Source organism: Anolis carolinensis, chromosome 2, assembly GCF_035594765.1.
Source record: "Anolis carolinensis isolate JA03-04 chromosome 2, rAnoCar3.1.pri, whole genome shotgun sequence".
NCBI lineage: Eukaryota > Metazoa > Chordata > Lepidosauria > Squamata > Dactyloidae > Anolis > Anolis carolinensis.
Genome location: NC_085842.1, coordinates 233,000,175 through 233,024,415, shown reverse-complemented (window position 1 = coordinate 233,024,415; position 24,241 = coordinate 233,000,175). Strand labels below are relative to the sequence as shown.

General features: G+C 38.0%; 1 protein-coding gene across 2 annotated transcripts in view; it reads left to right on the top strand.

Moving 5' to 3' along the window:
- The window catches only part of dennd4c (DENN domain containing 4C), a 106,593-nt gene that overhangs the window by 15,452 nt on the left and 66,900 nt on the right, over positions 1-24,241 (top strand). For both annotated transcript variants that reach the window (XM_008103486.3, XM_008103485.3), the window contains exons 2-6: positions 12,466-12,778; positions 14,810-15,062; positions 17,391-17,460; positions 19,009-19,178; positions 20,307-20,548. In XM_008103486.3, coding sequence (XP_008101693.2) covers positions 12,474-12,778; positions 14,810-15,062; positions 17,391-17,460; positions 19,009-19,178; positions 20,307-20,548 — 1,040 coding nt within the window. In that variant the 5' untranslated portion in view covers positions 12,466-12,473. The remainder of the gene's footprint in view (positions 1-12,465; positions 12,779-14,809; positions 15,063-17,390; positions 17,461-19,008; positions 19,179-20,306; positions 20,549-24,241) is intronic.

The window sequence follows — 24,241 nt, the reverse complement described above, 5'->3', positions numbered from 1 at the left end:
AGTTGGAGTTCGTCTTGCTTATTTCCCATGCTCTGAGCATTAGTGTAAAGACATGTAAGCCCCTGTGACCTCCCCTCGAACTGTTTATTTGGGATTATTGTGCTCTCTGTACTTGGTCCTTGCTGTGTTTGTGCAGCCCTCCGTTTAGCCTTTCGGCGGTTCCCTGTGGTCGTGGGTAATATAGTGTTCGCCAGGCTGTTGTTCCCCTCCCCCAGTGGATCTAGTTTAAAGTGCGCCTGATGAGGTTTGTGAGTCTGTGTGCAAAAAGATGTTTTCCTACTTGTGTGAGATGCACCCCATCGCTTGCCAGTAGTCCATCCTCTTGGAAGAGTAGACCATGGTCAAGGAAGCCAAAATGCTCCTCTTGACACCATTTTCTGAGCCAGTTATTGACCTGTACTATTTTTCCGGCCCTTGTAGAGCCGTGTCCTACAACAGGGAGGAGGGATGAAAAGATCACATGTACATTATACAGTTTTAGCTTTGTTCCCAGAGCTCGAAAATCATTTGTGATCTTTTGAAAAGTATGCCTAGCGGTGTCATTGGTACCTACATGAATCAACATAAGGTGGGGAGGGTGATGGGGCTTTAGGAGCCTGCTGAGCCTCTGAGTGATATGGTGTATTTTTGCCCCCGGGAGGCAGCATGTTTCTCGAGCCATCCCATCCGGTCTGGAAATGATGGCTTCCGTTCCTCTAAGGAGGGAGTCACCTACTACCAAGACCTGTTTCCTTTGAGGATTGACAGGGTCCCTTTTGTGCAAGACAGTGTGTATGTCCCCTGAAGAGTGTTCCTGTTGAAGTGAATCATGTAGGTGTAAAGTGTTGTCCTCCTCCTCAACATCCCCAGTGCATTCATCAATGACAATCCATTGAGATACATCCGAGAGCCCATTACTCTCCCAAGGATGTTCCTGTTGCTCCTGGTCTATGATTGGGGATGGAGCATTTGCATGATTACATAAGTGTGACTGTGGTGATGCACTGTCCCCGTCAGGGCTATCCCCTGTGCATTGATCCAGGGTGGTCCACTGAGTGGTATCTAAGAAACTGTGGTCCTCCACAAGATGTGTTTCCTGATTGTATGTTAATGATGTAAGAATTTCAAATCTGTTGTGTAAATGCAGCTGAGCAGAGGAGTTCTGCGGAGGCTGCCTGGTCCTGCGTCTCCTTCTATGGGTGACCTCCTTCCAAGCCTGAGGGTTGTCTACCTTTGAGTTGATCTCCCCATAAGGTTCCTGATCATGGTCTTGGTGGTGTTGGTGTGATGCAGGCTGCTGATCTACAGCAGCTTGTTGTGCAGTGTCCAAGAAGAGCTCGAGTGCCTGAATGTCCTTAAGGGTCTTAATACGGTGCTCGAGCTTCAATTCATTTTGTTTCTGATTCATTTTAATGTGATGAGTTTTCTCTTAATAGGAGGCTGGAGAAGGAACAGGAAAGCAGGAAATTGGCGAAACAGGTTGTTCCATAGAAATCAAACAAATGGATCTGCTTGCTGAAAGGAAACTAGAGCAGCTTAAATCCAAACATAATAAGATAGTGAGGCAGGAGGTAGTCTTTTGTTTCCCTATGTTTTGCAGGTCTAATTTCCCAAAATTAGCTTTCTCTTTCCTAATAGTTCTTGATCTATAGTCTTGAGAATTTTGATCAATATGGAAGGTCTTTTGGACTACTGTAAAGGCTACATCTTAGGTTTTTATAGCCCCTATAGAAATCAGAAGCACAATGTAAGTTAACGTCTGAAATATAAAGGGTCTAGATAATTGAAATATCCCCAAAATATAAATTGTATTCACTTTTAGAGCAGCAGTCTTCGAAACCTTTTATTGATTTAATTGGTGAATTTGACAGAAGGAAAGTTATTTTTTTTTTACTGTGAAATAAAATATTTACTCAGAGTATTGAAGATTTCATTTGCATCTAAAAATGCTGTTACGTGAAATTTATTTTCTACTTCAGTATCTCAACAAATCAGTTTTATTGGAATTTATTTCAAGTGGATTCATTCTATAGCACAGATGCACACCAAGGTTTTCGTTTCCGTTGCCGAAGCTTTGATGTCCTAACACTTTTGTTTTTAAAGAAGGAAACCTAAGCAGGCAGCAACTGTCATGCGTAGCTTTTTTGGCCAAATTACAAAGTGCACACTTTTTACCGCTTCACATTACATTCAGCAGCAAATATTTATTTATTTATTATTTATTACATGCATTTATACCCCGCCCTTCTCCCCGAGGGGACTCAGAGCGGCTTTTTTAAGTTTCAGGGTTTTGAAAATTGTGTCTATTAGGTGCGATGGCGCATTAGACTCATGTAGATACGGTACTTGGTCACCAGAGAAAAGAGAAATGGAAGGAAATATGGAAAAAACATTGCTCTGTGGGCTAGAAACAGCTGTTGTACTTATATTATTCTGATGTGAGTGTATTAAAGATGAACATTTGCAAAACTGCTGAGGCAACTTGAGGGTTTCCATGTAATGATTCAGTGGAAATAAATGTGACTCACATTGTAAGCATCTTTTAAACGACAGCATATTAAAAGGAAAAATGAGACTAGATTCCACAGCTACCATTTATGGGTGGGAAAAAGTGAATTGGTAGATTGGATATAGAATTACTCTAAATTAACTTTGAAAGTACATCTGATGGGTCTCTCCATGTATAGTACAGTTTTTGTAGGTATCCCGGTTTGCTTTGGTCCCTAGAGTTTACATCTGAACTCTAGATGCCTAAATAATATGTTCCCCACTTTCATTTAATTTGAAAGGTTTTAATAGTGTCAATTTTGTGTGTGTGAATCAAGTTGATTGTGTTATAAACACTCAAAAGTTAGAGTAGACTGACTTGCTTCATCCAAACAATCTTATACATAGCTACTCAAAAGTAAGTTCTGCTGTATTCACCGTGTTTTATTACCAGGTAAGGAGGCTGTCAATAAGTATCAGATGCTGTAGGCTATATTTCAGAGGAAGGAACTGGTAAAACCACCTCTACATATTCCTTCCCTAAGAAAACTATGGAACTCATGGGATTGTCATAAGGTGACGGACAAATTGAAAGTGCACACCCACATGGAGGAACCTCTGGAGGACCTCCCCCCCTCCCCACACACACACCCTAGTCACACATATCCAGCACATAGTTCAACTTGTACCATTGTAACTCACTCAGAATAATATCTCTCAATTTTATCCTATTGAAACATGATTAACCACCAAATTAAAGCAATTTAAAAGCCATGTTGAAATTGTTTTTTATTTTATAGTTTCCCACCAGCAGATTCAAACAACCATTAGGTGGGATGGTAATATGAAAACCTGCTGGTTATATAGTTGGGTGCATATTTTCTGTTCCTGTCTACCTCCAGCATCATGTAAATGATTGTTTGGGTGACAGTGCACTAGACGTCATGCTGGAGATCCCTTGCCAGATGCAAGATCTCGGGAATTGTGCTTTTTGCTGCCTTCTTTTTCATTCACGTGGTGAGCAGTCTTGAAACCCAGTATTGAGAGAGATACATATGCATGTTAAATATTCATGTAGCTTTGCTAGTGGGAAAATGCAGTTCTCCCAGCTAGCACTGTCTCCAGTGTGCTTTGAGTTCTAGTTAAATTCCCAGCCCTTGTGGACAGAAGGGCTCTTTTCATTTGCAGAGGGCATTGTGATCAGGGGAATATCACTGTTGTAGGAAGATCAAGGGAGTCCTTCCAATGCCACTTCCCATGCTATTCAGGATGGACAGTGACATCCCAGAGCAACCTTTTAGGCTGCAAAGGAAAGAAGGAATTAGTCGAAACCATCTCTGTACACCAGCAGAATTTTGATGAGCACATCTTTGGATCTGATTGTTTGAGGGACTGGATGAATGTGATATTTCTCCAGAGAAAGTATAGTAATAGAATCATAGAATAATAAAGTTGGAAGAGACCACGTGGAACATTAGTCCAAACCCCTGCCATGCAGGAAAAGCACAATCAAAGTATCCCTGACAGATGGCCACCCAGCGTCTGTTTAAAAGCTTCCAAGGAAGGAGCTTCCACCACACTCAGAGGCAGAGAGTTCCACTGCTGAATAACTCTTACAGTCAGGAAGTTCTTCCTAATGTTCAGGTGGAATCTCCTTTCCTGTAATTTGAACCCATTGTTCAGAGTTCTAGTTTCCAGGACAGCAAAAAACAAACCTGCTCCCTCTTCCTTATGACATCCTTTCACATATTTATACATGATTATCATGTCTCCTTCTGCGGTGCCCAGAATTGAACACAGTATTCCAGGTGACGTGTAATCAAAGCAGAATAAAGGGGCACTACAACTTTTTTTGCCACTGCATCACACTGTTGGCTCATGTTCAACTTGTTGACCATGAACACCCCTAAGATCTTTTTCACATGTACTGTTATTGAGTCAGGCATCACCCATAATGTATCTTTGCATTTCAATTTTTCTGCCTAAGTATATTATCTTACATTTGTCCTTGTTGAAATTCATTTTGTTTATTTTGGCCCAGCTCTCTAATCTGTTAGTCATTTTGAATTCTCATCCTGGCCTCTGGAGTATTAACTATCTCTCCCAATTTAGTGTCATCTGCAAACTAGTTTGCCTGCAAGAAGGTCATGGGGGACTTTGTCACAGGCCTTACTGAAATCAAGATATGCTACATCCACAGCATACCCTGCATCTACCAAGCTTGTAATTCTATTGAAAAAAGAATATTAGTCTGGCATAACTTATTTTGAGAAATCCATATTGACTTTTAGTAATCACAGCATTCCTTTCTAAGTGAGTGCAGGTCCTTAATGATTTGTTCCAAAATCTCTCCTGGTATTGATGTCAGACTGACTAGATGGTAATTGTTTGGGTCCTCCTTTTTTCCCTTCTTGAAGATACTGTTTATATATATATATATTGTAAAACACCCACAATAAACATTACAAACATATGCACATACACATACATAGACAACCCACCACCCACAATACAATTACCACCCCAGTACATCCCACCACCTTGACTCCCGACACTGGACTACGTAGAGTTTATACATAATTTTGTTTAATCCTCTGTGCTTCTGGATCAATAAATTCCCCTTGTTTTTAGCACTTAGATTCTCCCGCCAGATAGGCTAAGGCCAGCTTCCAATTTCTTTCAAAAACTTCATGACTTTCATGTTTCAGATTGCTAGAAATCTTGGCCATCTGTGCATAATCCCTCAATTTATCCTTCCTATTTATAATACTTAATGTTTTTTCACCTTTCCAATCACTGGCAGTCGTTATGCGTGCATTCGCAAAATTGTACAGGCAGATTTCTCTTTCTGGCTGCACTAGTTCATCACTGAATAACCCTAAAAGGCACATCCCTGGATTTTTTTTTACTTTGTTGTGAATCATTTTATTTGTTTCTTTTATAATTTTTTTCCAGTAGATCTGCACCAATTCATAAGACCACCATACGTGAAAGAAGGTCCCTTTCTGTGTTTTACATGTCCAACAGCATCCTGATTGTGATTTGTCTATTTTGGCTAGGAGAGCTGGGGTTGTGTACTATCTGTAAAACATTTTATATAAATAGTCTCTTATTTAGGCTGCCACTGTAAATTTAAAGCCTTTCTTCCACAGGTTCTCCCAATTATCAAAGTTTATGTTTCTTCCTAGATCTTTTGCCCATGAAATCATGGAGTTTTTACTTGATTATCTTCCAGGTTGTAACCTAGAATATATTTATAAAGTCTGGCTATTAAACCTTTTCCCCCTTTGTCTAGTATAGTTTCCAGTTCTGATTTTTTGTTGATTGATTCTTCATTGAGTCTATCTGTAATCCTCATTTACTACTGCATTCTACATGATTTCTTTTTTTAGTGAATTGTGTCTTCTCACGACACAATGTCAGGACTGTAATGTCCAAATTATTACAGTCTTAGTTTATCCATCTTGGTTTCTAGGGAGAGCAAATAGCAGATGATAAATTGCTATTGGGGAGCTGAGTTTTTAAAGAAAATCCTAAAATCGTATCTTTATTGGCTTGGGGCCCCTGAAAGGTTGAAAGGTAATACATATATTGAATAAATAATACATAAAATCTGTTGCTGGTATTTGGGGCTACATCCTTAAAGAAATCTTTGAACAAAGGAAGAAAGAAACAAACATAAACATTTCCAAGTTAGCAACTGTTGTAATATCCTTTTGGATCTAAATGTTACTGTTATATTATTCTGTTTTGAGTAAAGGAAAGTGACTTCCCCAGTTGTGTTTTTGGGTATCAGTTTAACTTGAAAACATTTGGCATCATTTTCAAGAAAGCACTGGGGGTATACACCACCTTAAAAGTTCAGCTCTGGCATGTGTTAAGTAATCTTGAGGATGAAAGGATTGTTAAGAAATACAGTAGTACAGTAGAGTCTCACTTATCCAACACTCACTTATCCAACGTTCTGGATTATCCAACGCATCTTTGTAGTCAATGTTTTCAATACATCGTGATATTTTGATGCTAAATTCGTAAATACAGTAATTACTACATAGCATTACTGCGTATTGAACTACTTTTTCTGTCAAATTTGTTGTATTACATGATGTTTTGGTGCTTAATTTGTAAAACCATAACCTAATTTGATGTGTAATAGGCTTTTCCTTAATCCCTCCTTATTATCCAACATATTCGCTTATCCAACATTCTGCCGGCCTGTTTATGTTGGATAAGTGAGACTCTACTGTATTACCATTGGTAACATAAAGATTCAAACACGATCTCATTTTCCAAAATCTCCTCCTTCAGTTGTAGGTTGAGTGGGAAGGGGGCTATAAGGATTGTGTTAAAGGTTATATTGTTTATGTCATTCATAGATAAAATGCTATTGGAAAGTCAGATTATCTGTAGCATAGCATTTGCTACAGATAGATCTGCTACATAACAGATTGAGAGAAAAAGCTAACCCGAGTTCAAATATAATCAGCCCTCCGTATCCATGAGTTCTGCACTCACTGATTCAGCGGTCCACAACATAAAACAATCCTCCACCCTCAAATTTCAAATAATCAAACCTTGATTTTGCCATTTAATATAGGGTATATCATTTACTATGCCACTGTATGTAATGGGACTTGAGCATCCACAGGATATGGTATACATGAGGGTCCATGAACCAAACCTCAGCATCCATTCTGTCTTCTTCAAGACCAAATAAAACATATTCTCAGCCTGGCAGAAATCTATATTTTTCACAGATTGGACACTGTCTGTATGAGCATCACCTTCACCCTAAGTTGGAAAGATGCAGAAAACAGATTTTAACTGCAGTAAGAAGAAGGAATATAGTTCATATATTAATTAAATAGTAGAAGCAAAGTGAAAAAAATCCAATGATAATTTTCTAGTCCATAAATGAAAATGGAACCCACTGTTATTGGGACCAAACAAAAACCCCAAAAATATGCAGAAGTAGTTTAGTGACAACTCTTCCGGTGCGATCTTCACAACTTGAAACTTATAAGCAAGCAGAAAAGGGAAACACAGTTGTTTGTTGTTTGTTTGTTGTTATATATGGCTGTAATTATGTTTGTAACCTAATAAACAGTTAATTATATAGGTGAACCACTTCATGATTTACTGCAGATGTAGCTTTAGTTCTCAACAGTAAAAACCACAACCTATTCTTTCTGAAGCAAAGCAAGCTCCTTTTTAAAACACCTTAGCTCTTATTTTTTATTCCTTTTTGAAGTGAAGTCTGTTATTCTTGAATCCTTGCCAAACCAAAATCGGTCAGACAGGTGTACTGTAAATGTTATAATGATCCTGTGCTTGAATTGCTGGCTTATAGTTGAATGGCCCAAATTGTGGGTGGAATAAAGGCATGATCTTGGAATCTAAGCAGGGTCAGTCCTGGTTTGTACTTGGACAGGAGACAACCAGTGTATACAGGTGTTATAGGGTATATTTCAGAAGAAGAAACTGACAAAACCATTTCTGAGTATTCCTTGCCTAATAAAACCCTGTGAAATTCATTGGGTCACCATAAGTCAAGCGGAGGCTTGAACGCACATGCCTCATACACTCACATACATATGCATGCACATAATATTGATTTCCTGTGTGTTGGAGGGGCTGTTGTGTTCTGCAGTAGGAAGGCAGCTTGCTGCTGTTGGAAGTATCTGCAGATTGAAACCAATAGGTTTAATATCAGTCACATAAAAATTAATGAACAGTAAAATTATCTTTGTAAAATGTATTTTGTACACTTACAGGAATATAATTAATACCAATGTTGTTGTTGTTGTTGTTATGGACCATCAAGATGTTTCTGGCTTGACGAACCTAAGAGTGAAACTGTCAGGTTGTTTGTGTGTGTGTGTGTTTTTTTTTTGCAAGATTTGTTTGGGAGAAGGGTTGCCATTGTCATCTAATGAGGCTGAGAAAATGTGACTTGCCCAAGGCCACCTAGTAGGTTTCATTGTTGAGTAAGGATTTGAACCCTGATCTCCAATCATAGTCCATCATGCTGGATCTTTAGCTGAAAATATATTGGTCTTATAATATGGTAGTTGTTTTTTCTGTCAGTAGCTTCAGCAATATAGTTTTAATAAGATCAGGTGAAATAAATACCATACAAGTATTTTCTTATATGTATTTCATAGAAATATGTTTTAGTATGTTTTAATATGTGTATTTTATATAACATTTTATTGTAATATTTTAGCTATGTTGTGCCCTGCCTCGAGCCACAAGAAGAGGTGAAGAAGAAATAAAATTATTATTATTATTATTATTATTATTATTATTATTATTATTATTATTATAGTAGTAGTAGCAAAGTTTTATTTTATTGCTGAAGTGAATTTTGGCAGCTATACAGTATACATAAAAATAATTATTCATGTAGATGTCTCGATATTGTTGTTTGTACTATTTATTTCCTGCCTTCCTTGCAATAATTTGATTTAAGGTAGCTAAACGCCTATATTAAAACTTTGTGGATTAAAGCTATGCAAAACCTCAGTGAAGTATAAAAATCTATATATATAAAATGATAAAGTTGTTTGCGCAGTGACTATAACAACAAAACTAAACATCCCAGAAATACGAAATTTGGCAACACAATGCAAAAGGCTTGCCTCCAGGTTACAACAACACAACCACACCACAAAACCACAATCCGGACCCACAAAACTCACAACAACGCATCATGCGATAACAACACAACTAAACGCCCCAGAAATACAAAACTTGGCAACACAATGCAAAAGCCTTGCCTCCCAGTTGTAACAACACAACCACACCACAAAACCACACAGGACCCACAAAACTCACAACAACGCATCATGCGATAACAACACAACTAAACACCCCAGAAATACGAAACTTGGCAACACAATGCAAAAGCCTTCCCTCCAGGTTGTAACAACACAACCACACCACAAAACCACAATCCGGACCCATAAAACTCACAACAACGCATCGTGACTATAACAACACAACTAAACACCCCAGAAATACGAAACTTGGCACACAACTAAACGTCCCAGAAATACAAAACTTGACAACACAACACAAAAGCCTTTTCTCCCGGTTGTAACAACACAACTACACCACAAAACCACAATCCGGACCCACAAAACTCACAACAACGCATTGTGACTATAACAAATACATTGTGACAACACAACTCATCCACCTCCCCAATCACTACATTCACACTTGGCCTCCAAAAAAACAATTACAATAATAACAATGACAACAACAACAATAAGAATCAACACCATCACAGGCAAGAAACAGCCAGGCACTGAGGCTGAGAGGCCAGTCAGTGCTACACTGGGCCTCCAAAAAACAATACAGTAGCATCTAACTTATCCAACCTTCATAATCACTACAACAACAATAATAATAAACACCTACACAGGCAAAACAAAAAAAGACTATTGTACCACAATAAAAATATAAACCGCACTCAGCAGAATCAGACATTACAACTAACAACAAACCAAAGACAACAGGGATCTCAAGCAATTATCAATCAACACAAAAATTGAAGAAGGAAACAGACTTCAAATACTACTACTAATGTGAGTATAAAGAAGGTGGAGCTCACAGCATAAATACAACCTAATGTAGACTGACCAACCCCACCAGACTCAGACACAGCAACGCGTGGCCGGGCACAGCTAGTACAATTATATTTAACAATAAACTATTTATAAAGTTGAACACATTCGACATTAACACATTTAAATTCATTAAAAGACCACATGCAGACTTTAAAATCTGTAACACACAGCATTAAAAGCTCACTAACCATTTTCTAAAAGTCTGGTGTCATTAAAATGTTTAACCTTGCTAGTAGGAGGAATTTTCAAAGTTTGGGAGCAGCCACCAAGAAGGCCTTCTCCCTTGTTCCCATCAAACAAGATTGCAAAGATGCTGAGAGGATGAGAAGGGCCTATCTAGAAGATCTTGGATCATAAAGATACGGTCTTTCAAATAGCCTGGACCTAAGCTGTACATACCTCTTAATTCTCTGCCCCTACTGGTGTGTTGCAGTAGAAGTTAGATCATTTAATGAAAAAAAGTGGGAAGCCACTAGTTTAGCATTTTACTGACAGATAACATCTTGGTGCCAGGATTTTCCGTTGAACCTGCCTTATGACTCAGTAGTGTGTGCCTGCAGCACTGTTTAGTGGCAAAAATGTGAGTCTTCTGTGAAATTGAGAAACTGACTCTGCTGATGTGTTAAACAATCAAGATAATGAAAATTCTGCCTGTTGTCTTCATCAGCCACTTCACAGAACATTAGATTTAGCAATTTCCCTGATTTCCTAGGATACTCGTATATTGTCCTGTCACTTTCACTGTGACAGAATTGACACTGTGGAACCAGATAGATTCTATTTAACAGCCATGGAAGTAACTGTATAAACATTTGGCAACTATTGAAATTATATACCGTGTTGGGGATGCATAATGGGGATGAAATTTTAAATAAAGCATATATTGTATTACTGTGACCTTGCACGTCCATTTCTTCATAACTTAGGAGACAGCTTCCTATTTTCCCTGAGTGGGTTGTTATGGTACATTTTTACTGTAATAAATGTGTTTTGTCCCTTTCTGTCCCTGTGATAATTGGCTTGTTGTGGAAACAAGGATTGATGATAAAGCTTCAGTGGACACCCCTTTCCCCGTGATAACTCTTTCACGAGCTAATTTTCTTTCCAAGGGGTAGATTTCTCCCACTTATTGTTGTCTCACCCATGTTCTTAACTATGAGTTGTCTGTAAATCAAATGTTTGTAACTCAGAGATTATGTACTTTGCAGGGAACATTTTAATAACCACTTTTGTGTTAGAAACATATAGATTCTGTCAACAGGGATTCTGTAGATATAAAGTGATGATAAAACTGTATTGTAGCCTTTTTAATTGCATGCTAACATTGTGAGTTAATATGGCAAACTTTCTGAACACTTAAACATTTGAAGCCAATAGTTAATTAACAGAGTCAAAGAATGCCTCCAGGCAAACAACAGCCAGGCTACTTCTATGCATATGCCCCCACTGATTGAACTTGCAGCTGCAAGACTACTCAATGCTAATCAAGCTTGCTAATATCAACATTCAAACTTGCTTCAAACAAACAAGGGTTCCTTCTCCAACCCTGGACATTCCAGATATATATATATATATATACACTCCGCTGGCCTAATTTCCAACAGGCCTTAAAAATGCTCACCACAAATGCAGTCAAAAAGTCAGTAGAGAATGCTACTAGAACATGGCTATACAGATATAAAAGTAATAACTGCTCTTAGTGGATCTGTCTACTTGTTATGCTGAATGTTTGTGGGTGCATATGTGAATGTGTGTGTACATGGCCCACAACCAAATTACACAGAAATATTGTGGCTGTGTGTGAAAGGGATTGCTGTTTTGTCCATCAAGAATTTAGGAGTGGTAGCATCAAGGGAATTCTGTTGGAACTGAAGTGTTTCTCCTTAAGAAATGCTGTTATCTCCATTCAGGCAGCTTGGAGGAAGGAAACTTTATTTTGGCACAGTAATCTCCAACCATTTGTATGCTTGGGTGTGCTTGATTTTTTTCATTATAACTTGTGTTTAATTATGTTGGGTATTCTTTGGCTTTACTGATTTTTATGTGTGACAAAGCTAACCTATACCCTCAATGCATCCTTTGTGATCTTGGAAGCTAAGTGGGGTTTGCCCTGGTTAGTATGTGGATGGGAGACCACCAAGGATTACCAGGTGCTGTTAGGCTATATTTCGGAAGAAGGAATTGGTAAAGCCACCTCTTGAGTATTTCTTGCCAAGAAAACTATGAATTTCATGAAGTTGCCAAAGTTGCCATAATTCAGTGGGTGACTTGAAGGCACATACACACATAATAAACAACCAAAAGGCTGGGCTGAGTGAGCTATTAACATGATATTTATTCCTTTCTTTTGTTGCTGTTACCCCAGATACAACTATGATAGAAGATAAAGGCCCAAGAGTTGTGGACTATTTTGTAGTAGCAGGGCTCACTGATACATCAACACTTCTGGATCAAGAAATAAATCGCTCTGAAACAAAGTCCCTTGGTTCGAAGGCTCCAATCACAGATCTTGCTGTCATCATCAAGTCAGCAGGTGAAACTGTTCCTGAGGGATACACGTGTGTGGAATCAACCCCAACAGCGCTTCAGGCCAACTTGAACTATGGGAGTCTTAAAAGTCCAGAGCTTTTTCTTTGCTACAAGAGGAGTAGGGACAAGCCACCGCTTACTGACATTGGGTGAGTTGGCTTCTAATTGAGCATGGGCAGCAGTCTTGTGGTAAGATGAAAAAAGGTCTTGTTGGTGAGAGAGATTTTCAAAACATCTTAATAGTAGAATTGTCATAAGATGTAATATTGTAGGTATTTGAAAGAAATGCACATGGTGGCTTTATAAATAAAAAGAAATTGTTTCTCAGTGTTTGAGATCATGAGTACAATACTGTGTCAGTAAGTTCCAGTTATTCCTAAATAATTGCATAAGATTGCATTGAATGTGAAAGACGGTCAAAGAATAGAATTGAAGAGAATGCTCTTGTAGTTCTCCTAGTGGTTCGCATGTTCCAAATTTGCTCAGGGAGTCTTTTATGGAAAACTGTCTTAAAGAGATTGTATTATGCTTCTGATGTTGCCTGTGAGTGCTGAATTAAATATATTGATGCATGAAGTCCCATAGAATGTTCCAATAGACACACTGTGTTGCCTTAAGATAGTCTACAGCAGTGGTTCTCAACCCCAGGTGTTTTGGCCCATAACTCCCAGAAATCCCAGCCAGTTTACCAGCAGTTAGGATTTCTGGGAATTGAAGATCAAAACAGGTTGAGAACTGCTGGTCTACAGTAATTTTTCAAAAAAAATAGTATGCCTTGAGGAATAAAAACAGACTTGGCGCACTACAAGTGACATATGCAAGTACATATCCAATTTAGACTTGCATGTGTATCTTTACAGTCAGCGCTACTGGAAGAATCCGGCTCTACTGGTCACAATAATTTCTTGAGGCCTTTGCTTCGCTCTTTTTACACCAAGGCACATCCCTGATTATTTCATGGCAAGAGGATAATGAGTTGTGGCCAGGCAGTGGCTGGTTGTGCATAACATATCAGCCATTAGAAGATGATGTCACCCTAGAAGACCCCAGAGGAATCCAGAAAGCGTCTGTTGTTCTGTAGCTTGGTAAATGGTGGTCTTCCTTTTAGAATGTTGTGCATAAATGACTGTTTTTGGACCTCTGATCCTAACACAATGGTTCTGTAGCAACAGTATCAAAGCCATAGCTATCATAATAAAAATTTCACATCCATCACATTTTGTTTTAGTTTGGACTTGTTAGTCCAAATGTGATTTTTTTTTTAGCATAGTCCAGAACAGGCAAAACACCTCAAGGTGTTTTGGGCTACAACTGCTGTCAGTTCCGGTCAGAATGACTAGTGGACAGGGGGTTGTGGAAAGTGTTGTTCAAAACATTGGGAGGGTCCCAAGCTTCTAACCACAGTGTAGTAAGTAATTTGATCAGGAAAGATATTCTTGCTGTATATTGTTTTAAAAGTTTTTGAAATTGTTAATTTGTATGTTAAACTAAACTGTTAAGAGCAAAAAAGCAATATTCACATCCATTGATCTTTCATGTCTTTCACTTTTCTTATTTCTCATACATTGTTTAAAATATAATACTGAAGTGCACATGATATTTACTATAAGGTAACAGTAAATCTTTTTTAGAAAGTCTATAGATCATTTTTATGATGATTAAAATTACTGGTGTTAATTGCTCCTTCTATCTTAAACTATTGCTTTAGTTTGAGGCCCATTTACAAATGAGACCTTTTTATTATTGTTTTTATCACTTGGATATACCAATCATACCTTTTTCTTTACTTCCCCCTGTGTGGGTGTGTTTGTCGACATGAGAGAGATTGAGATAAGAGAGCAGAAGTATTATGTTGCATGCATGGAAATATTTCAAAAGTGGTCAGTGGTCTAAAGCACCTCAGACAAAAGTGGTCTCAAAAATGGGCAAAGGGACATTAGATATAAGTGTGCTTGTTTAACTGCTTTTTAAAAATCTCCTGTTTTAGATTTCCTCGAGCTTTGCAAAAATCAAACATGATTCATAGAGCAGTTAGCAGACACTTGGAATTGTTTTAACATTCCCCATTTCTAAAGTTATTGTTCTGCATTTACACAGGGAGTTATTATTGTACAGTGCATTGACCACTAACTCTGTTTATGTGTGTGTGAAATGTCCACATGTCCATTATTCCCTTCCAGAGTTTTATACGAAGGGAAGGAGCGTTTAATGCCAGGCTGTGAGGTGATCCAGGCTACTCCCTATGGACGGTGTGCTAATGTCAATAACAGTTCGGCCACATCCCAGCGGATCTTTATCACTTATCGGAGGGCTCTTCCAGTTCGATCCCAAAACTCCCTGGCTGTCACCGATATCTGTGTTATTGTAACCAGCAAAGGGGAAACCCCTCCCCATACTTTCTGCAAAGTTGATAAGAATCTAAATTGTGGCATGGTGAGAAGAATATCTTGTTGTCTGAAGCTTTCAAACAATTATGAAGTGTTGGGTTGGTCAGAAACTATTGGGGTTGGTTACTGCTCTTGAAGATCTAAATCCAATTTCAGTTGCTGAATGGAAAGTCAGTACTTTCTGTTGCTTCAGTGAGTCTTTCCAATTGGGAGTAGTACTTGGATTTAGATCTCTTTTTTAAAATGTCTACTGTGTTTCTACCCAGCATATTTAACTTTGCCTCACTTTAATTTCCACACCTCTGTATTTCTTCCTTTCTGCACTGTGGTTGCCAGAACCATATCTGTGAAATAGCCAGTTAATTAATTTTCTTTCAAAGAACAGGGTGGGAATAAAAATAAATGTTGGACTTTGGAAGGGTGAAAATGCTGCAGTGATAAACACGTCTGCCATGAAAAAAAGATGAAATTATTTAAATGAAAATGAAAATAGGTTTATTTTTTGTACTTTTTTCCTATACAATCTGGTTTTTTTTCCTTCAGCGTGGACAATAAGTCAACTGCAAAATCCACTAGTGACTTTTAAAATTCATAGAATTTGTATTACTAATCAAAGAAACCAAAATCACTCTTTTTCCAAATAAAACCATTGTGGTTGAGGTACAGAATTTGTGGTTATATAGTCATTGGCACATAGCTTGTAATAAAATACAGAATTGTAACTGTAAGGTATTTTGTGATAGTCTTGTTTTTATGCGGTTTTCTGTGGTTTCAAAAGAAGCATTAAATAATGACTTGAAAATTTAAGTGAGCCATGACAACAAAATAGACAACTACAGTAGAGTCTCACTTATCCAACATAAACGGGCTGGCAGAATGTTGGATAAGCGAATATGTTGGATAATAAGGAGGCATTAAGGAAAAGCCTATTAAACATCAAATTAGGTTATGATTTTACAAATGAAGCACCAAAACATCATGTTAGACAACAAATTTGGCAGAAAAAGTAGTTCTATGCTACATAATGCTATGTAGTAATTACTGTATTTATGAATTTAGCACCAAAATATCATGATATATTGAAAACATGGACTCCAAAAATGCGTTGGATAATCCAGAATGTTGGATAAGTGAGTGTTGGATAAGTGAGACTCTACTGTATTATGTTTTTCTGAATACATTATGGCAGTAGTCGCTCTATTTATTAGCTCCCCTTTTAAAGATCATCATCATTAGCAAATACTCATGTCCGAGTATGATTGTCTTTCAGGTGTTGTGTCCTGGTGGTGGGTCTGTAGTTGACTGTAGAGACCTATTCTTGATCCTCATGTTCTTCCACAGCGAGGACATTGATTTCCAGGTGGAATGTAGTCCCAGTCAGGGTTGGCTTGATGCACCTTCCTCTTGGCACGTTTCTTCTTTTCGCCCTCCATTTGTGCCTCTTCAAATTCCACAGCACTGTTGGTCACAGCTGACCTCCAAGTAGAACGTTCAAGGGCCATAGCTTCCCAGCCAGCATTCTGTTTTCTGTTCTTGAGCTGAGAGTAGAGCTTTGGGAGACAGTGTTCAGGCATTCAGACAATATGGCCAGTCCAGTGAAGTTGGTGGCATAGGCTCATAGCTTCAATGCTGATGGTTCTTGCTTCTTCCAGCACACTGACATTTGTCTGCTTGTCTTCCCAAGAGATTTGAAGGATTTTTCCAAGGCAGCGCTGATGTTGAGTTGAGTTGACGTCTGTAGATGGTCCATATTTCACAGGGTTGGGAGGACAATAGCTTTACAAACAAGCGTTTTGGACTCCCTACAAATGTCCTGATCAACACACTCTGCTTCATTCAGAAAATTCTGCGCTTGCAGAGCTCAAACGGTGTTGTATTTCAGTGTCAATGTTGACTCTTGTGGAGAGGCTGCCAAGGTAGCGGAAATGGTCAACGTTTTCTAACTTTCTAACTAATTTTAAAGATACTCTAAACCAGGCATGGGCAAACTTCAGCCCTCCAGGTTTTTGGACTTCAACTCCCAGGTGTTTTGTGGGAGTTGAAGTCCAAAACACCTAGAGGGCCGAAGTTTGCCCATGCCTGCTCTAAACACATCAGTGAATGAAAATAGATAAAAATGAAAAACAGAAACAATATATCTGTAAAGTTTTCACTGAGTACAACAAATCCAAAGGTTCTCCCAGTTAGTATTATTCTGATCTTATTAACCAGTTCTCCATTGAGTCAGCATTCAAATGTTGCCATTGTGTGATTATGCACATGTGAACCAAATTTTTTAGAGATACCAGTAGAACAAAATTGTAAGGCATTCTTGTATTGTGTGCAGTATTTTCTGTGTCTGACTTTAATCATGACCTAATATGTTGTCTTATAGTGGGGTTCCAGTGTATACCTGTGTTATAAGAAGTCTGTTCCAGCTTCTAACTCAATTGCATATAAAGCAGGTAAGTTATTTATTTTTATAAATTGCAGATATATGATAAGTTTCCGAGATTACAAAGCTTTTTACATTGTATTAAATGTGCTTGCTAACTTAATTGATTTTGACTTTGGAAGACTCTTACATTTCATTAAACCATGTCTTATTTGAATATACTTATTGCTTAATTCTTGTCCAAATAGTTTGGAGCAGCATACATGGTGTGTCCTCACCTTATCTTTAATTTTATACATTTTGTCTGTTGAATAGAGATTTGAGCCTGACCAGTAGACTGTTCTCGATATCACACTGATTTTCAATTCAGTCACAACAAACAGTACAGAATCTGGAAAATAATCCAACTAGAAATCCAGGCCCTATAATTCTTGAATGGACTGTGCCATCTAGAAATATTCACTCAGGTTAACCGAGTCAGATATTTAGGAATAATTGAGCAATCTATATTTGTTGACAAAAAGATACTGACTCTCTTTACTTCAGTGTCAGTTCCTCAGAAAATAGTCAATTAAACTGGATAATCAGAGTTCTTCAAAAAACAATAAACTATAGTGGGCAAATTCTGTGAGGCTGTCTGGCTTCACAGAATTTTGGTGGGATTAACAGTGAAAGCAAACTGAGTACATCTGGAGGGTAGACAGATGTATTGCAACAGAGAGTGATGTATTGTCTATCTTGACAAATGAATGAAGGGTACAGTTCTGAAATGATTGACATCAATACATAAAGTTGCTGAGTGGGTAAAGATTATGTTTTGTGGTTTATAAGTGTCAAAACAGATACTGGTGATAGCTTTGGTCGCAGAGACTGTCTCTGACCAATATCTAAATATCCACACATCTCTCTTATGGCACATGTATTCTGACCACTTAAGTCATTTTGAAACAGCAGAATGTGGCTTTGTTGTGCATATGATTAGATTGTAAACTCTGGAACCAGTTTAGGGTCCGAATGGTGATTACACACATGCAGAGAGTGGCATTGAACCTGTTCCAGGACTGTAATATTCGTCTCTTGACAGCAGAATGGAGGGGTTTTTTTTCCAACTCCCTTCTCAGGAATGCTTATGTGTGCATCAGTGGAGTGCTTTGGGTGTCTGCACAGTGATTCATGTTCTGCAGAGCCCATTTCTCTGTGTAGTTTACTGCTGGGTGTAGATTAAGGGCTTCATTTTGAACTTTCCTCCAACTTTGCTTATGTCAAATTGCTGGTGTTAAAGTGTGCTTTTACAATGTATGTAGTTAGCCGTCATGTTTTGGAGATAGCTTGAAGCTGCATTAAGTGGTCAGTGTAGATAAGATTTGAGTGTCCAGTCCTACAAACCCATGCTTTCAGATATGAAAGCCCCTGAATAGTTAGCTTCCATCAACCCTTATATGAATTCATTAATGTGAATCAAACTGAATGGATTATTTCAGATATTACTAATAAGGTTTTTTCTGAGACAATGAGGTTTTATTAATTTTCCTGTTAGTTGAACTATCCAAAAGCATATGTTGTAACTTTGATAAAGTAAGATGATAAGCATCTTCATATCTTTTACATTTTTTAAAAGGACTAATATTCAGATATCCAGAAGATGACTACGAGTCATTCCCCTTGTCAGAATCCGTACCTTTGTTTTGTCTTCCAATGGGAGCTACCATTGAATGTTGGGATTCTCAAACCAAATATCCACTACCTGTATTCTCAACATTTGTTTTGACTGGTTCATCTGCAGAAAAGGTATGTTTGAATAATGTAATAATCTATATTTACATTTAGTGTAAGAATAATTTATTGAAATGAAATGTGTCCTGAGTTTTGAAATCAAGATGTTGAATGCTGTTTAAAATACATTATATTTAATTTAGATTCAGCCATACAAAGGTAAATTTAGTGAAGTCAATGAACTGCACATGGTGATCATGGATATATTTTGTAACTGTATTTTTTTAAAAAAACATTTGAAAGTATTAGGGTTCAAAACATCTTAAAATGATTGTCCAAGAGGTTACGGGTGGTGTGAAGCGTAGCTCACAAAAGAAACATTTATCTCTTAATGAGTTTTAGTGCATTTCTATGTTTAATGCAGTTAGGTACCACTTTAATTGGCAAGGCTCAACACTATGGAATCCTGGGATTTGTAATTTTACAAGGCCTTTAGCTTTCTCTGCCAAACTCTCATGATTCCATAGCATTGAGCCATTGCAGTTAAAGTGTTGTCAAACTGCATTGATTCTACAGTGTAGAATTTGTTTGCATCCACTGTTGAATATTTTCTTGGAGTAGTAATAAAATCAAAATAAATACATTTAAGGTTAAATGCTTTGTAACTTTTTAACTAGAATGTTACATCACAAACTAAGTAAAAGATACTTCACTGCCTCTAAACGATCCTTATTTTGTTTCTGTGAACATCTTGATTAACAAAACACCAGAACTATGGAACAATTTACTGAACCTGTCTTTTTTCATGTGATTCAGGAAAGATTAATCAAATTGCACCCAAGCTGTTGAAATATCCATGAGACGTTTAACAGTACCTGTGTAATGCATTCAGACTGAGCAAAAACATTTGTTTCGGGCAGTCTTGGAAAAGGACAGAATAGAAGTTTATCCACTTTCTTCTGTTTTAACATAACAAAATAATCCTTACCTCTCTTTAAATCAAAGATGGGTGAAGTGCAGCCCTCCAAATGCTTTTGGACTGGAGCTCCAAGCTTTCCTTTCCCTTGGCTATGTTGCCTAGGACTGCTAGATTTTGCAGTCCAAATCACCCAGAAGGATGCATATTACTCACTCCTGCTCTAAATACTCGGTGTGATTATTTCTGTCTTTGCCTGTATTCTAACCCTTTCTTTGTCACTCTAGGTGTATGGGGCTGCTATCCAGTTTTACGAGCCTTACTTGCGAGAGCTACTAACGGAAAAGCAGCATATGCAGCTGGGCCTTTTGACACCAGTAGAGAGAAAAGTAGTTACTTCAAAATCCATAAATTCCAACAAATGTATATGCCTTCTATCACACTGGCCTTTCTTTGATGCCTTTAGAAAATTCCTCATGTTCATCTATAAATTGTCAGTGTCTGGACCGCATCCTCTTCCCATTGAAAAGTAAGTAAGACTCTGCCAAAGCAGCTCTCTATTTTCATGGTTGCATTTTGCAAAGTGAGAAACTCTGGTGTGGATATGTACATTCTGTATGCCTTTCTGGTAAACTGTGTTAGAAGTTATCCCTTATCCAAAATGCTGGAGACCAGAAGTGCTTTATATTTTGTATTTATTTTGGATTTTAAAATACCTACATTTGCATACATGAATGTGAGATATCTTGAAGATGGGACCCAATTTAAACACAAAATTCATTTATGTTTCATATACATCTCACGTGCATTTGCTTGAGTAATTTTATATAATACTAGCTTATATGCTTGCCATTGCCTGGGTTTGCATTTTGTAAGGGTATTCATTAACAAAAATAATTTAGTTTTATGATTGTAAGGATGGTTCCATCACCAGGCTGAATCACAAAGCAGTACTTTCTTTGTCCCTCAGGTAGTGACCCCTCCTGGCTGATATAGGTCTCCATGGCAACCTTCTGATGTTTTTGTGGTTTCAGCTGGATCTTTCCCACTCATTTCTAAGTTCTTGATCATGTTGCTCGGTTGTCTCACATTTTCACAGTAATTGTAATGTGCTTGTTTTTGGAGTGACATGTCCTTTATTTTATTTTTTTTAAAAAGGTATTCCACAGTCATCTGACTTGATTAAATAAGCAAACTTATTCACCATAATAAAACACAAGCAGTAGTTTCTCTATTCCTCAAGTACTGACCACCCCTTGTGATATAGGTATCCATGGCAATCCTCTTGTGCAGTGATTCTCAACCTGTAGGTCTCCAGGTGTTTTGGTCTACAACTCCCAGAAATCCCAGCCAGTTTACCAGCTGTTAGGATTTCTGGGAATTGAAAGCCAAAACACTTGGGAACCCACAGGTTGAGAACCACTGTTCTAGTGGCTCTACTGTCCTATTGCATTTGGTTCCGGCTGGCTGCAACTTCCGTCAGCCCCAGATTTCTCTGTTCTTCAATTCCCATCAGTCTTAGATCTGGCTGGCTATTACTCATTGCTATCCTAACTGGTTAGACGCCTCAACCTTCTTCTCGGGCTGCAACTCCCATCATCTCCAGCCTGTCTAGAAAATGGGTAAGGATGTTGGAAGATGCATTCTGAGAAATAGGCTGAACTGTCTTGAGTGGTTTCGGGGGAGAGCCACAACCTCAGTCGTGGGTGGGAATCATGCAGCTCTCTGGATGTAGGTGGACTCCAACTCCCATCATCTTCTATAATTTTCTCCCAAACCCTGCCAGTATTTTAAGTTGGTTGTGATTGATAAGTGAGCCAAGTTTGGTCCAGATCAATCATTGATAGTAATCATATGGCTCTCCAGAAATGAGTGGACTACAACTCCTATCATTTTTTCAAATCCCCCTTAACCATGCTCATATTTTGAATTGGACCATGAAGGGTATATATCCCAAGTTTAGTCTAGAGCCATCAAGCCATGTAGGAGCCTTTGTGGTTCAAATATACATACATATAAATAAACATAAATATTTTGACTTTTATGTTCCCCTATTTACTCAAGTCTAATGCACCATCGAATCTAATGTGCACCTCAATTTTCAAAACCCTGAAACCAAAAACGTATTTGCTGACGAATGTAATGCACAGCAACAAAAGGTGCATTCTTTGTAATATGGCCATTACAGTTGCTGCCTGCTTAGAATTCATTCTTTAAAAACAATTGTGTTGAAACACCAATGCTTTCAGCAATGGAAAAGAAACCTTGGGGTTCATCTATGCTGTGGAATGAATTCACTTTAACTGCCTTGGTTCAATGCTATGGAATCATGGGGGCTGTAGAGAAGGTCTTGCGCCTTCTCTGCCAAAGACTGCAGATGCCTTTCCAAACTACAAATCCCTCAATTACATAGCATTGAGCTATGGCAATTACATTAGAGGTGTTGTCCCTCAAATTTGAACTCCAAGGATTCCTGAAGCAGTTTCCTCTTTGGCTTTGGCTCAGCACTAAGATTACTGTATTATGCGAATCTAAGGCACACCCTAATTTTGGCAAGGTAATTTTGCCAAAAAAGGTGAGCATTAGATTCAAGTAAATACAGTATATGGATTTGAATAATTTTGTGCATGAAACAAGGTTTGTGTGCATTAAACCATCAGAAAACAAAGATGTCACAATCTCAGGCACCCATGTGGAGAGTTTGGGATTTTGGAGTATTTGGGTTTCAGAATTCCAGATATGGGATGCTCAATTTGCATGTGTTCGACATTGCCAAGCCATTACACATTAAAAATACACCTGAGATTTATTCTTATGAAGCACACAAGAATCATCTACACAGATGCTGTGTTGATTGGGGATGACACAATGGGATGGTTAAGATGTGGAATCATTCAGGATCTTAATTAAAGTTCAGAAGCAAAAGCTGTTCAGCTGAGTGATAGCTCTGGGCCCATTTTGCCCACTGTGCACTGGCAGTTGAATTATGGCTTCTTGCACTTTTGCATCTTTGCTGCTGTTTCCTGTTAGCTTTGTGTTTAAAGGACAGAAGAGTACTGTTGGTATCACAACACAGATAAGATGCTCATTACCATAGCAACGGCAGGATTATTGGTTCACTCTCCAGACTGCAAACTCGATCCTTTTAGCTTTTCTACTAACATTTCTACTCCCATGACAAACATACACTGCTCAAAAAAGGATGAGTAGTAGGATAATTGTAATATATTTGCTATTTCTATTCAATACCTTTGCAAGGTTAACTGGTCTTCTGATCGTAACTAGAGCAATGACTTGTAAACAACAGAAGAAAATTTATTAGGATTTTGTGTGACTCATATCATCCTTTTGCCTTAGGTATTTTAAGGCACTTTTGGCTATTCCACAATAATAAAATGCATTGTTAAGAAGTCTCATAACCCAATTAAATGGACCGATTTCTCAGTGCTTGCTTAAACACCCCGAAAGAGGAAGAACAGTAAAAAAACAGAGAAATGTTGCCTAATAAGTCCAAACTAAATGCAGTATTTATTAACTGTATTGACAATTCTAGTTTAAAACTAATGAATTGGATCCAGATGAAGTGAAACTCTTAAAAATTAAATACTCGTGGTAAACTCCTTCCATCAGAACCAGGAAGGCTTGAAGGCTTACAGTGCCATCTTATAGCATCTATCTGGAAGTTAATTTCCTTGTTTTTAATAGGATTTGCCCTTAGTTAATTTGTTGTTGGCTTATTCACGTTGGCTGTTTTCAGAAGTTTTTTGTTTCTTGCTTCTAGTTCACTTTTCCATTAATTCTTGACTAGGATTGCAGTCCCTAGAAGATGACAAAGCAAGACTCTGTTTTGAGTCTCACCCCTCAAAATGACTGAAATTACCTTATTTCAGTCATTTTGAGAGTCCATGATGTAGAAACAGGATAGAGGGAAACATTCGTGTCATTAGTTTCTTTCAGTTTTAGTTCATCAGGAGCTCAGTGATGCAGAATCCTAGCAGATGCTGGCTTGAAAACAGGGAGAGTCAAAAAAATTGGATGTGTGAATGGCAGTGCACTATTTTCTGTAAGTGACGGAGTTGTGTGTGTATGCTATGTGTCGGAAACCTTATTTTTGTGTGAATAGGCCTTTCATTTCATTTCATAGCTAAATAAAGTAAAGTGAAAATTCAAGGAGTTTTTTTTAAAGTTTGTTGACAAGTTTTTAAGGCACTTTCAGGTGCAA